Source organism: Copadichromis virginalis, linkage group LG5, assembly GCF_057382275.1.
Source record: "Copadichromis virginalis isolate Kocher_CV1m ecotype Utaka linkage group LG5, C_Virginalis_male_GT1.1, whole genome shotgun sequence".
Classification (NCBI taxonomy): Eukaryota; Metazoa; Chordata; class Actinopteri; order Cichliformes; family Cichlidae; genus Copadichromis; species Copadichromis virginalis.
Window position 1 is genome coordinate 22,349,444 of NC_140622.1, and position 15,576 is coordinate 22,365,019.

The 15,576-nt window shown below is 38.8% G+C and overlaps 2 protein-coding genes across 3 annotated transcripts; one reads left to right on the plus strand and one right to left on the minus strand.

Moving 5' to 3' along the window:
• Positions 1–23: 23 nt before the first annotated feature.
• tmem43 (transmembrane protein 43) lies at positions 24–6,952 on the plus strand. 2 transcript variants are annotated; one of them, XM_085456743.1, is made up of 12 exons: positions 24–158; positions 1,781–1,915; positions 2,019–2,153; positions 3,743–3,837; positions 3,918–3,967; positions 4,053–4,122; positions 4,203–4,273; positions 4,365–4,492; positions 4,598–4,672; positions 5,774–5,875; positions 5,964–6,081; positions 6,166–6,952. In XM_085456743.1, the coding sequence occupies exons 1-12, from the start codon at positions 141–143 to the stop codon at positions 6,366–6,368; spliced, it is 1,200 nt and encodes a 399-aa protein (XP_085312869.1). In that variant the 5' UTR covers positions 24–140; the 3' UTR covers positions 6,369–6,952. The 2 variants fall into 2 exon arrangements, with proteins under 2 accessions (XP_085312869.1, XP_085312871.1); XM_085456745.1 differs by lacking the exon at positions 24–158 and adding an exon at positions 277–341.
• On the minus strand, positions 6,442–12,626 carry LOC146709678 (rho-related GTP-binding protein RhoA-B). The gene is made up of 5 exons (XM_085456746.1): positions 12,513–12,626; positions 11,419–11,576; positions 11,030–11,150; positions 8,215–8,345; positions 6,442–8,120 (listed from the first exon to the last, which is right to left on the minus strand). Exons 2-5 carry the CDS (start codon positions 11,572–11,574, stop codon positions 7,947–7,949), a joined length of 582 nt encoding a protein of 193 aa, XP_085312872.1. The 5' UTR covers positions 11,575–11,576; positions 12,513–12,626; the 3' UTR covers positions 6,442–7,946.
• Between the last annotated feature and the right edge of the window lie 2,950 nt (positions 12,627–15,576).

Consider the following 15,576-nt stretch of genomic DNA (forward strand, 5'->3'; position numbering starts at 1 on the left):
TATCTCACATAGTCCGCCTCTCTGGGCGAGTTTCGGGATACTCCAGAGTAAAGTGAAAGCTTACTGGCCGTTGGCGTGTCAGTTTGTGGTTGCTAGCATCTTCGTGTTCCTTGAAAGTTGGCGGTCGAGAAAGTAGAGAAATGTCTTCAGCACAGACAGTAGGTGGCTCGAATAATGGTCTTTGGTTCTACTTTATAAATGTAAACTCCTTCCGGATTTATGTGTGCAGTTAACACAACTTTGCTGCAGCGTTAGACCCTCAACTGCCGCCTTTTTTCAGTCAGTTTAATCTGACGAATCATTTCTAATGCTCTAATTTGGTACGTACAATGGCAACAGCGGTGAGTCGTCGTTTAGTCTTAATTTTTTCGCCCAGACATGAAAATTAAATTAGGAAGTGTGAAAGGGGCGTGTCACTTTCACGCCTAAGTCATGATGAGACATGGGACCACAGGCTGCATGTAGGGACACATACAATTACTGCCAGAAGTTTACATCCACTCATCGCGGGCATGAACGTCATAATTTTGGGCTTTTAATGATTTCTTTGAACTGTTCTTTTTTTTCCCAGGGTGGTGACTTTAAAACCAAGAACTAGGTGCACAAGCTTGAAAATAATTTAGATTTTCTACGGGCTCAAGTATAAATATACATTCACTGTATTTTGATACTGAAGAATCTTCAGCGTCTGTTAAATTGATAAACCAAGGCCTATTAACTTTACACTGGTTATCAAGATCAACTACAAATGCTAGTTTCTCAGCATAAAAATGGACAGCGATCCAATGATTGACCAGAAGAAAGGGGAGCTTGATAATGATCTAAGAAGAACTGCAGATTTACACAAGTTAAGAAGGCCTCTTGAACTCATTTCTAAACAACAAATTTTGCTGCAAGCAGTACTGGTTCAAAGTAGATGGAATAGTAAAGGAGGAGGGCTACCTTTACTTCAAAATCAACAGTTAGATGGTTTAAACTTGGACACAGTTGCATGATCTTAAGCAGACACCAAAGACTGTTTGGAATGGATAAAGCAGGCTAACATTAATCTTATCGAATAGCCTCCCCAAAGCCCCAACTTCAACCCTATTGAAAATTTGTGGACTATGCTTAAAACCATGTCCATGCCAGGAAACCGACTGTTTCAAATGAATTCTACCAATTTTGTCAAAACGCATGGTCAAATACCCAGCCAGAATTATAACACAAACTTATTGAGTAATCAAAAGTGTCTGGTTGAGGTGCAACACACCAAGAGACATTTAACCAAATATTGGTGGGGGTTTATGTATATATTTGACCTTGTGTGGATTAGAGAAAATCCCAAATAAATTCCAACTTTGTTCACCCAATCCTTGTTTTTTAAAGTCAGTAAAGATGTATGTTGTACAATGATTACATCCTGAAAGCAGAACAGTTCAAATACGTAGCAAAAAGCTCAAAATTACATTCATGTCCATGATGAGTGGATATAAACTTCTCACCAGAACTGCAGTTGGCTGGTACCGGATTAGTTGTAATAAATCAGAGGAATGTGTGTCTTCGCTTTCTAAGATTCATGTATTTAAACCATCATATGTTTTCAGATAAACACCTGGTGTATAATTATATATATAAACTAAAAAGACAGTTTATTGTTAAGTTACTGGTTATGTCTTGTTACGGTCATGTCATTACTAAAAGATTGAATATAGAAAATAACTAATGAGAAGCCAAAACTTGGTTCTGTCGCCCAATTGTTGATGTCGTGTTTATTCAGGTTTTTCTTATGTTTGTCCAGTTTCCAGACCAACACAAGCGAGTGTCTGCAAAGTCCAACCCTGGATTTCTGGAGCGTTTAAGTGAAACTACAGGAGGAGCAGTTGTTGGTGTGGGACTGTTTTTCCTCTCGATTTATGTTCTCTTCACCAATGAGGTAGGAAACATTTCCTTCTAAGTAGCTCAGATCATCATGGTCACGATGATTTAACAGTAGACTAAAGACAGCACTTTGTATCTGTGATGGTTTCTTCGTGCAGGGACGGACTCTGCAAACAGCAAAGTCCCTGGATGAAGGTCTCTCCCAGGTTGTATCACTGGGGCCGTATATCAGCTTCGACACACAAAACAACGGCCGTTTAGTTCACCTGTCTGCGAAGCTGCATACTGCAGAGGTGAGCTCGCCTGTATTTTGAACAGTGGTCTGCCGTGTATGTGTCGGTGTCCCTGATTTGTATATTTTTTATTATGTTTTAGCTTTTTTTTAAATTTTTTTTATTGAGTTCAGTTTCTGTTAGTTTACAGAGCAGTTCAAAGGTTCTGTATTAGTTTCAGTCTTTTAATTATTAAGATATGGAGGATATTTGTCTGGAGCCTTTAACCTGACTGTCACAGATTTGCATGACAAAATTTCAGGTGGAGATGCACTTCAAAACTTGTGCCTTCTGTATAGTTTTAGCGTCCCCTACCCCTAAAATTATGGTTTCTGCAGGCCTCCGAAACTGTGCTCAGATATCGAACATCCAGATATTTTAAGAACTTCCATCATTCTGCATTTGCTTGAGCTACACACTCAAGCAAATGCAGTGTGTGTAGCACACTGCATTTGATAAGAAGTGTTTTTTAATCTTTTCATGTAATGAATTAAAATCAGTGTAGGAATTACACAAACACAACTCTTTGTTGACTCACGGAGTCATCCAGAGTGTAGCTCAACATGTGTATTCATGCCCCATCAGGCACTCTGTGATAACAGAATTTTACCAAACTGACAAGTACACTAAAAATAAAGGACAACTCTGGAAGATGTTTTATTTTTATTTTAGTTGGCTTTAGTTTTTTTCCAAGTCTAGTTTTCATTGTCATTTCAGTTAACTATTTGTTCCCTACAGCTCAATTTACATATTTGTTTAAATATGTGATAGAAACCTAATAACCTTTGTATGTACATTTGGTAAAAGAACATCCATCCATTGATACATTGCAGAGAACTGAGCAATGTTGGGGGAATCGGGTCGGAACATACTCCTTTCAGTTTAGGTGAGGAATCAGCTCGGGCGGACGACCGCTTGCTTGCTCTGAACTCTGTGACCGATTATGTATGTTTTTCTCGCATGGATGCAATTGGACATCACGCAGACTTTGTTCCATGGGGCTGGCAGGTTAAAGAGTTTCTGCTCTGGCTGTTTGCCTTCTCACGTGCATCTCTGTTGGGTGATGTCTAAAAAGTTCAGGGCTGCCTTAGTTTGTTTAGATAAACAGGCGGTGGTGCCTGTTATCTGGCTGTGTTTACCCTCATATCTTTGCAGAGGAGGACAAAAGAAGGTAATGTTGAGAGAGACTCAGACAGTGAGAAAGAGTGTTGTATTTATCTATGTTAAATTAATACACAACCTCAGGAGTTGTACAACATGTAAATATTTTTGCTAGTATTTGATTCTATTTTTAATTTATTTTTTGTGGACTTAAATGTGCCACCAGTTGGCTTCCTTGTTTTGATTCTGCTAATGTTTTATTGTTTAATCTGTATACTGAAGCTTCATATAGTTTCACTTGAATTCTTTTGTTTGTGTTTATAGTAATGCATTATTGTACTCATTACATTGTCAGACTTTGACATTGTCGTGTTTAATAATCCAGCATTAAGAATTTTGCATGCACCAATCAGCTGATCATAATTATTAGTAGAGGTGGAAGTGTTGTTGTCTTCAGGTAAGTGTTTTCATCTGGTTTGTTGCTGTTAAATTTTGATGTGTCTGTGCAGCCCCTGTATGACCCCAACTACAAAGTGGTGGTGCATGCAGTGAAGCTGAAGCGGCAGGTGGAGATGTATCAGTGGGTGGAGTACCATGAGAGCAGGTAAGGCTTGTCAGCACTCAGGGTGGGACTGGGTGTGGACATGTTGGCTAGAATGCAGCTGACTGTACGTTTTAATTCAGGGATTACCAGGAGAACGGTGAAACCAAAACAGAAACTACATACACCTACAGTGAGTTTCTTTTTTGCAGTCTGTAATCTTTGGTAACAGCACAGCCTGTGCATAGAGGTTATATTTTATAACTCCTTTTTTGTAGACACTGAGTGGAAGCCAGAGTTGGTGAACAGTCGTAATTTTGATAAGGAGATTGGTCACCAGAACCCGAGGTACTAAAACATATTTAATATGGTCTTCTTGTGTTTGTGTGTGCATCCAGTCCATGCTCACTTCAGTCTTTGTGTTTCAGTGCCATGGCTGTTGAGAGTGTGATGGTGGTGTCTCCTGAAGTCCGAACTGGGCCATTCATTCTGTCTAAAGGTTTGTCTAAGCAAACACACAGCCACTACACATATGCTGTGTTTCATGTGTTTGGATTTTAGTACTCAGTTAATTTCCTGGTTATCATCAGGCCTGGTGGAGCAGATAAATAACTTCCAGACACTGAGTTTGGGGGATTTTCCTGTCTTTAACTTGGACCCTTTTCTCTCTATTCATGATGACTACTTCTATCACACTCCAAATCCACGCAGGCCAGAGGTGAGCATCTAGTCGTGAGTGCCTCACAAATAATCTCAGTGTTGCACTCTGTTATATGTTATGCGTTCCACACTTGTTGACTTTGAATTTGTTTGAATTCATGAGGTGGGTGACGTGCGGGTGAGGTTCTCCTTCGCTGGACTGAGCAGTGACAACTCACGCCACGGCCCTGCTCAGACGGTACAAGCTACAAATGTCTGATTAACACATTCTCTGCCTACATTTGCACTGGGTCTTGACTGTAGTCTGTTTATAGGAGACTGATGTACCTTCAGGATCTGAAAAGTGAATTCAGTGCCTTAAACCTGCATTCTTTCTGATGGCCACCAGGGGGAGACTCCTGGTTAAAAACAAAGTCTGATTGTGTAGAAGTTTATGGAAAAGTGACCCTACTTTTCATTTCACTGTTACCCAGTAAACATTTTCCTAATAAGTTTATGGTCTCAGTTGCTAGCATCAAATCTTCAGTAGAACATAATAGTCATGAGCATGCAATATTCTCAGTAAACTCTAACCCTTATTCCTGAGGTTGACTTCACTACAGCTATGTCCATCTTTTATGTACTGTCTTTGGTCACAACCTACATGATGTTCTTATGTTGCTATTTATAACATTCAATAATAAAATATTTTATCATTAACTTTCATAAAAATCAATTTAAGTAGTGTTTTAAATGATTATTAATACAAATAGAATTTGGATAGTCAAATATATGATCAAGTATTTCAAACATTTACTGTTTATGAGTAGTTATTAGAATATTTTGGTGGAGGTATGGAAACTTAATATTGTTTTTAAGTTTTATCCATAACAGAATGACGTGGGATATTTTCTTGATTGTTTTTATCTATAATGTACCTGTGTACTACTATAAAACTGCACATGAAATAAAAAATTGTATACTGTAAACATATAGAATGTACTATACTGTTAAATGAGTAAATTTACACGGCACCAAATAATCATGGTAAAACTTTTTCACAGCTGTTTTTTTTTTGAAAGTTTAGTAGATCAACATGAGGACAGTTCTGGTCTCCTTTGGCATGCTGCTTACATTTATGGGATTATTAAAAAAAAGTTGTTTTGTTGAGGAAAAAGATGTATGTTCTTCAGCCAAATGTGCCGTTTATTATATTCCAACCAAAAGCCCCAAACAAACAAATGTTCAGTTTACCATGAAATATGAGCAGGAACAAATATTGTCAAAAGAGTTGCTCATTTATGTATTTATATTAGATTAAAACTAAGTCTCTAACTCTGCTTCACATGCGGTTTTTCAGGTCAGTATTGTTGCCATGCAGAGAGGGGAGCAGCTGCTGCCATTTAAAACCAGATCAGGAGACAGTCTGGAGATCCTTTATCTGGAGGAGCTCTCTGCAGAGGTCAGCGTGGGCTTCATTTCCATTTGTTGGTTTAAATTCTCTTTCTGTGTGTCTATCTGGGTAAAGCGTATTTCTGTGTTATCTGTAGGAGGTGTTTGCGAGGGAGCACCAGTTTAACAGCATGAAGACTTGGGGACTCCGGGCTGCAGGCTGGGCCCTCATGTTCCTTGGTATCCAGCTGAGCATGCAAATCATCTACACGCTGGGTAAATTAACCCTGCTGCTGTACAGTTGTGAGTTTCCTTCCTTGCTTCTATTATTCATACTTCCTGTCTGTTGTGTTCCTGCAGTGGACTGGGTTCCTGTCCTTAGAGAGCTCGTGTCCATTGGACTGAAGATCTTCGCCTTGTGCGTCTCCTGCTCGCTGTCTCTTATCGTTATTGGGTTTGGCTGGCTTTATTACCGACCGTTGGTGGCAGTAGCTCTAGGAGCGCTGGCTGTTCTTCCGATATTTCTCGCCCGCTCAGGACTTCCCGCCAAGAAGAACGCATGACTATTGAACTGATGATTATAGATTTTCTGATGGTGAGCTGCAGATGTTTTGTGTTGCCAGTTTTTTCCCCCAGTTTGTTACAGCCTGCACAAAGGGTTGTTGTTGATTTAAACAAACATTGAGTGTATGGGTTTGTTTTTTGGTTAAATAAATTTAATCCAGCATGCATCAGTTTCACTGGCAATATATAGATTTTTACTTCACCAAAGTTGTTCCTTCCATTATATGTTTGGGTTTTTTTTTAGCTTGAATGTTTTTCACCCAGTTAAAAATAAATGCAGTCGAATCCAACAGTCCTGGACAAAACTAAGTGCTCAACACTCTTCAGAACTTTGCATTATTAAGGTTGGATTTAATACACTGATAAGTGAAACTGCAGTAGTTTTAGCTATGTGCATCCAATGAATTGTTTAACTGTATATTTGTTACATACCTCTGTTTTCACTGTTTATAAAGCTCAGTAGGTTTAATAATAATTATTTGTAATCAAAAATTCAGTTCTTACATGTAAAACAGAAAAGACCCCAAAGAAGTGGGGTTCTCAATTGTGTTTGCTTTAAATGTTGAGTAAAAGTTTGAAACTACTTTTGGCTCATGTTTTCATTCAGGAAAAAGATCACCTTCAACTAGAGATGATTACTGATATGTGCTTAGAACAAAAAGTGAAGGTAGAGGCAGTTTGACCCCCAGAAAGTCTGGGCAGGTTTATTTTTCACATTCACTGTCCTGATCAGTAAACATCTCGGCTGTCAGTTTTTTAACAACTATTAATGGGATTCATTGACATGCTTGTGTGCACTCAGGCTCAGCTCACAGGGGAACGGCCAAAGAGTGGCCCGCATTAATCCAAAATGTTCACCATAAACTGAGGAGCCTAAAGCATAGGCTGGCCTTTGATTTTCCTCACCACTGCATAAAGTTGAATTCTGTTCCTAGGCAGGGCTTTAATTCATTAGTTCAGTTTAATTCAGTGTTCAATCAAGTGATGCAAGTTATCCAGATTCTTACAAAGTAATTTATTACACAAAACACTAAGTTTCCATTTGCATTTTAGCAAAAAGATTTTCCAGTCTCGCATTGTGCATGTGATCATAATGCAGATTTGTTTATGAAGAACACAAACAAATTTTGACTTTGTGTGCACGAGTTTGTCAATAATTAAAGGACTACGGGTCACAGTGAGCAGGTACTTCAACCCTAGTTGGCTGTGGAAACATTCCTCTGATCAGCTCGCAGGGCTTTAGCACTTAACTGCAGTTGGCAGGCTGACACTACGGTTCCCCCGCTGACCTTTTTGATTACATAGAACGTGTGGATAAAGGAGGTTTGATTATTATGGCAAATTTACTTATGTTTAAGTACAAAAAAAGTATTTTCCATAACTTCAAAGTTGAATACTGACAGAACCTGACTAGTTTTGCTTAAGACCAAAAAGAAATAAAGAAATAAAAGAAAAGTAAAAGCATTACATCTTTAGTAAAAACTGGGGAGAACAGTCTTTTGGGTGGGTGTGTTGGGGGTAGGTTTGACCTAATTCTCCTTCTTTCCCCCTCCAGGAAGCAGTCCTCATGCCTCCTTTTACAGTAGGACGCATTTATTACTCTTCTTTCCCCGCCTGGCCTGTAGTGCAGCCCTGGTAGCCATCTCGAATACTTCCCTCACACCATCCTTTGTTTTTGCAGAGCACTCCATGTATCCAAAGGCACCAATCCTGTTAGCCATGTCCCGCCCATCCTCAGGTTTAACGGGTTCCTAAAATAAATATAAAGGTCAAGAAGCAATGTTAGGAAAAAATCTTTCACTGACAAAGTTTGTTTGTTTTCTTGCTCAGGGCGTTAAGTTTTACCTGCTTCATTTTGGCAAGTTCCCTCCGAGTGTGCTCATCATTACGCAGATCCTTTTTGTTTCCCACTAGTATAATGGGAACATTAGGGCAGAAGTGTTTCACTTCAGGGGTCCACTTCTCAGGGATGTTCTCTGAATAAGGAGACAAATATAGCAGCATTCAAAGCAGAGACACACGGCTGTTGATTATTTTCCTAATGGATTACCGTACTGTTGCTCTGTAACCCAGCAGGAAAACACTAATGATCACAGACTCCTATAGGCTAAGAGGATGTCATTTAACATGTTTTGCTGTGCAAACTAGGGCTGCTCAATTAATCGAATTTTAATCACGATTACGATCTGGGCTTTCAACGATCATTAAAAATGACTGAGCCGATTATTAGCCCCTCCCTCATTTATCCGCGACACCTTAAAGGCCGTCCGTGAAAATATTGTCGGGCATAAACCGGTCCGTGGCGCAAAAAAGGGTGGAGACCGCTGATTAAGAGGACCCGAGGGAAGCTCGGAAAGCTAAGCAGAAGTTATTTGGAGAGTGACTGCCGTTGGTTGAAAAGAGAGTTTAAAAAAAAAAAAAAACTTCAGTGGTGTTGCACACTATTTTATATTATTTTTTTAAAGTTATTGTTAACCCTTTAAAGCCGGTCAGAGCAGCACGCTCCGTTTTGCGTAACTATTTTTAAATCCCTGTAGAATCTGAACCGTGTAAGCTAGCGCAATAATTTGTTTTGCATATGAAACTGGAGGAGTTGTACTTACATCTTATGCCATCAGCTTGTCCTCGGTCACGGTTTCGTTCCACATATAGCTTTGCAAAAATTGCATAAAAAGCGCTTGCAGGAACAAAAACATAATATTCCAGAAACACGCTTTGCCGTTACTATCAGCTGTTCGTAACACTTCCCACAGTAAAATGATGCACATGCTGTTTTCTTTGCAAATTTGCATCATAGGATTGTTTTTTGTTTTTCCTGCAGTATATAAAAATTGCTGTATCTCCAAAATAAAACTATGAAGACACTCAAAATAAATTTCCTGTGGTGGGAAACTATTTTTTTGCAACTTTATTGTATTTAAAGTTTTGAGGGATAAACCTCTTAAATTTCTCCAAGTAGAAATATATGTAAACAAAACAAAAGCTATTTTCAATTTTTTTTGTAGTTTATTGCACTTTTTTGCAATTTATGTAATTACTATGGACTTAATGCATACATATTATTAAAATATGGGCTATAACAGTTGTATTGATGTATAGCAACTTGAAATGCTCCCACAAATGGCACTACAGCATGTAAAAAAAAAAAAAATATATAAGCTCTGGTGGACTTGGTTCTATGGTAGGTCTTAAAGGGTTAAATAAATATCGTCAAATAATCGTGATCTCAATTTCAGTGAAAATAATCGTGATTATCATTTTTGCCATAATCGAGCAGCCCTAGTGCAAACAATGCAAAAATAAATAAAATGCTGACATTTGGCAGCAAGCAGAAATTAAACGATTATTTGTCTTAACTTAAAATCACTGCTAGTGACTTTTCTTTTAACTTGTAAAAGTTGCAGCTCTGGGCTGTATGCGAGATAAGGTGGTGTGGACTTGAATCAAGAAGAGCAGATACTTTAGATGGAGAAACTTGAGAACAAGGTGTGCTGTAATGGTACAGATCACATGATAAATGTGCGTCCACTGTGATGTACAGAGGAGAGCAAACTGAGACTCATGGTGGGAGACAGTCATAACATGACTCCGTGTCCAACAGCTGTTTTCTATGTTTCTGATTCTTAATATTAGATTATTCAAGCTAAGACCAAATCTCAAGAATTTCCATCGGGTCTGTTTACAGTGAACTCTTTTTTTCTCATTACCAATGGTATTGCAAGTGCTCAAGCCATTATTTACAATAAATATACACATATATTAAAAAAAAAAAAGTGGCTCCATAGTGTTATGGTTTACACATTCATCAGGAAGGGCATCCGGTGAATCTGCCAAATCAAACATGGGGGGCAACCTACTGTGGTGACACCATGTGAATGAGGGAGCAGCTAAAAGCCAGTATCCTCTAGTACACTTCGTCTTATTCCTGGCAAGATTGCTGTGACATTATTGTCAATACTCCTTCTTACCCAGGTACTGGTTCAAAACGCAGGCGCTACTGTTAAATATATATAGTAATAATATAGCGCGTAACTCCTGCCTCTTCTGTATTACCATCTTATTTTTTCTAATACAGTTTTTTAATGGAAACCCTTGTATTTAAACATTTAGGTTTAACAGAGAAGCTGATCAGGTAAAACAAACAAATGGAAAGTAAAAAACATTTTACTCTGAATTTTCAGGCCAATATTTGAATCCTGAATTTGTCTTTTATGTGCTACACAAGGCAAAGACCTTAAATAGAGTAGGGGTAACTAGGTGGTGGAAGTAACTAGAAGGTGTTCAAAAATCACCTTTAACCACCAATGAAAACACAAAGAACTGGCCCACATAAGAGTTTCAGATTTCAAAACAATCTCCAGAGGTTTTAACTCAAGGAGAGCCTTTTCTGCACCCATTCACTCAGTAAAGCAGTGGGCAGCTATCAATCCAGCGCCCAGGCAGCAGTGTGCAGGGATGGTACCTTACTCAGGTAGCCGTTCGGTGGATTTCAACCCCCGACTTTCTGATCATGGGGCGAACACTCTAACTACTGAGCTATCCCCTCCCTTTTTTAATAGTCTTTTTTCCCCCTCCCACAAAGCCTTTGGTGGTTTAGTCATAATAATTTAAAATTAAAAATGAGCTGCAACATTGCTGAGTCTCCTCTGTTTTTACTTACCAAGACTGTCAGGGCTGTCAATGGAGAAACACATGAGAATGACATCAGTGTCTGGATAGGAGAGCGGGCGCAGTCTGTCATAGTCCTCTTGACCTGCTGTATCCCAGAGTGCTAACTCGACCTGCCAAAAGTGTTTAGAAGCTGAAATATCTTCGAGCAGTGCACAGTCGGTAGCAGGTGGGCAGGTCAGACAATTAATTTTGCCAATAAGCAGAACTCAATCTGCTCAATAATTCAAACTCATGCAGGTTAGACTAGATCTAACATGTTGGTCTCCTGTGAAAATTAACTGCCCACCCTGGTCTATAGGTTTAGCATTACATGAGTGCAGCCACTAGAGTCCTCCAGTTACAAAACACCGATTCTGGGAAGAAATAAATACTGCTTACCTGTTTGCTGTCGACTTCAATGTCAGCAACATAGTTCTCAAACACTGTGGGCACGTAGACTTCTGGAAACTGGTCCTTACTGAACACGATGAGCAAACAGGTCTTCCCACAGGCTCCATCTCCCACTATGACCAGCTTTTTCCTGATTGCTGCCATAGCTTCAGGAAAAAATATAGAAGATTGATTAAAACACGTGAACGTCATCTATATCAGAGTGGGTAATTTTATTTTATTACACTGAAGCATTGTCCAACTTTCTAACACTATGCCTGTGATAAACGATGAACTGCCAGCAACCTTCAGCTGTGCTGGCAAAGTCCAAACAAAATAACACCGGGGCTAACTGTGCAGCTTTCTGCGACAATATCACCACCATCACGGCTTTTCATGGTCCCCTGATCAGCCATACTGTACATACTGTCAAGGGCCCATCGCGACATAGTTGGCTTACAAATTAAGAGTCATACAGTGAAGCCCTCTACTGTGATGTTACGTTTCCGCTCCGGTGTTTCTGACCCTCTCCGGCATCAAGCTCGAACAAAAAAATACACATACATATCCCGTCAAACATTTATTCCATCACTACAACACTGGCCGTATTAACATGCAAATGTATGTCAGCGAAATATAACTTGGACCCCCGCAGTGGTGTTTGACCCAGATTTAGTCTAGGAGGATGTTGTGTTTACTGAAGCTAGCTAATCATCGAGCGTTAGCTTAGCCGGATGTGTGTGTCCTGTAAGCTCAATTTGAATGTTTACAACATAACTCGGGGGTGCTACAGTAAATGCGTACAACACGTGTGATATAATGTACTCAGGTCGTGTTTGTTGTTTATTTCAAGCTGCTGAGCCGGAATCATTGCTTCTCCTTTCAGTAACAAACCGGTACCGGTTTAGCCTGCTAGGCTAGATAGCTTGACTTAGCTTAGCATAACGGAAGTCTATATGACTTTATCGGTCCGTTAGCTCACTAGCTAGGCTAGGCGAAATATTGAAGACACAGATTTATAGTCAGAACAATAGTATAATTACCCACAATAAGTGTTAGAAAATATAACAGCTACAGGATTCTTGAAAATATTTCCAACTCACCAAGTTATTAGTTAAAAATCTACTCAAATGAAGCCCAAGTAGTGCTTTGTTAGCTTCCGCCGCTGCTTCTTTACTGTGCGCCGCTATGAAGGATTAACAGGAGGGAAGTGAGGGGGTGGGGACCGCACAACAATGTACTACAGTACAACACCACTCTTCTCAATAATAACAATAACAATAACAATAACAATAACAACAACAACAACAACAACAATAATAATATCACTGTTTTAATCAATACTTGTATACAGCAACATAAAAATAACATATATATTAGCTTCTTTTATATATTAGATTAAACACATATGTTATATATAAGGAGGGACAGAGTACCATATAATTATTGGGTTTTTTTTTTCGTATTTTACTTTCTGTTATTGAAATTTGCATTTCCTGTATTAAACTTGAATAGAGAGCATCATTATAAAAATTTCAAGCAGGAACTGACATTCACACCTGCAATTATATCTTCAAACTGCAACATCAACATTGTTAATAACATTTTATTACAAAGATCTGCATGAGTTGTCATTATCATCATCATCGACTCTTTATAATTTTCTTCCAGGTGATACAATTTCTAATATAACTTTGGTCCAATATTTGAAGTTTGGGGAGGATGTGTCTTTTCATGCACTAAGAATTCTTCTTGCAACTGTGATTGCCCTTACTTTTATCACCGCTAAATTGTATTTCGATGCTGTGGGTGGGACTGATCAGCCTACCAATACACAACACATAATTTTGGTAATAAGGGTATTATCAAATTTATCCATATCTGAGCTTCTGAGCTCTATACCTGCTTATATTTCCAAGTAGCATGTGCTAATGTTTGCATGTCTAGATTGCATGTCCAACATAGGTCGTTGGATGTTACACTCATACTATGAAGTTTAGAGGGAGTGAAATAAAAACTGTGTATTAGTTTATATTGCATGGATTTTCCCCTCTACCTCTTTTGTGTATTTATGGATGAGCAATATCAGAAAGGAGTACATCAGTGGGTCAGCTGAGATTGAACATTTTGGAAAAAAGTTAGAGGTAAAGCTGAGATACTCTGGACAGGTGCAAAGGGGGGATAGTGAATATATTGGACTCCATAACATAATGAATATGGAAATGCAAGATAGGAAGAACAGAGAGAATGATCACACACACACACACTGTAAAAATTAAAGGACAGACACGAGAAACACCCTTCAACCTGGTTCTGAGTGTTGATGTTTCATAGTTTGTCCACCAGAGGCAACTTCCTGTTGGAAACACCTGTTTTGAAGTCTGCAAACAACGACAACAAAGTGATCCGAGCAGTGGGGCAAAGAGTAAAGGTGGGATTACACTTTCCATGTCCATGAGCCACTAGGGTCAGCGTGACGTAAATTTCCTCATCAGACTGTGAATACGAGAGTCAGTGTGGTTGTCTGTGTACCTGCCTGTTTTTTGTTTATATTACAGCGCATCAACTATGCATGCACCCAAGGTCATGGACTTTAAGTGGACTTCAGAGAAGTATAATAAATAATGGCTAGTTGGCTGTCGGGTTTCCAGCTGTCTGTGTTCATGTCTGCAATGGAGAATAATCAAGGCCTAAATGAGTAAATAATAACTACATGTAAGTGTTGTGGAAATCTGTTTGTCTGAAATGAAAACAATCCCAGCTGATATTTCCGAATATCGTAATTTTAAAATGATCAAATATCGGTATCCTTATCAGTCTTAATTTTTTTTTTTACCTTTGTTGGATTTAGAGTAAAAATCAATTGCTGGCTTTCAGTTTTGTTTCTAGAGTATTACCTGGATTTAGTCTGCTAACTGATTTTTGATAGGTAACGCTGCAACATTTTTAAATAATCCTAAACTATTTTAGGCGTACGCACCATGAAAGTCAATGCATCGACTAAATGTCCTTTTCAATAGGCCACAGGCACGCCTGACAGCGTGAAACTGAAGCAGGAAAAAGGGTGACGTGCCAAAATGTTTTCTGTGATCACTTCTAATAAATCTGCTTCACAGCTTTGAGATCCATAGATAAAGTTCAGCCCATCAGTGCTTTCATGTCAGTGGATGAAGTCTCATTTTTCCATGACAGCACTGTGTTCATGCTGTTATACACTTTTGTAAAGACTACAAAAAACATGAGCATCTTATAAAGTCTGATTTAAGAGATTATAGAGTACAGTATAGTAGAAGTCTGATCTTTATTCAATGACAGTAATGTTGCATATAGAAATGACAGAAAAATTACTGTAAAATCAAATTATAGCAACTTTATTGTAAATGCAATTACATCATTTACAGAAGGGTTTTTTTTACTGTAAAAAGTTTTTACTGTCACTTTTTACAGTAACTTTACTGACATCCAGCTGCCAGTAAGAATTTGCTGTAGACTGACTTATCTGTATCATGAGTATTAATGGTCTGATCCTTTAAGTTCATTTACTTTAGTCACTACTTAAATAGAATTTTAAATTGTAATGAAGTATTTCTACACTGAGCTGCTGCAACATTTACTTCAACCTGAGCTCTCCTCCTGTATCAGCATATAGCTCTTAAATGACACATGGCTTCATTTAATATTGCAGTAAATCCCAATGAAGGAGCCTCATTCTGATAAAGATCAATGTGATCTCGATAGAGATTTTATTCTGCTTATCCCGATCATTTAACTGTGGCCTGAGAAACGATTTAAGCCTTTCGACGGCAGGTTGGAGCTGAAAGGCACACAAACAGAGCGTGAGCTGGCAGTGCAGCAGTGTATTAATAACCGCAGCACTTACTCTAATCCTGATAAGAGGCTTTTTCTGCGCTGCTCAGTTCCAACTCGTGGAAACGAGCTCAGATGCGCTTCCATGAAAACAGTAATACCTCACATTTATCTGTGTGCTCAAGTGACCAGTAATTCAGAAGAGGGGAGGGAGGGAAAGACACACACACACACACAACAGCTGGAAAAACAAACATTTCCGAGATTTAATTCTCAGAAATGGTATTTATAATCCTCTTCTACAAGCTACAAACAGGCCCTCTTTGTTGGCTTTTGCATTCGTTGAAGAGCATTTGATTT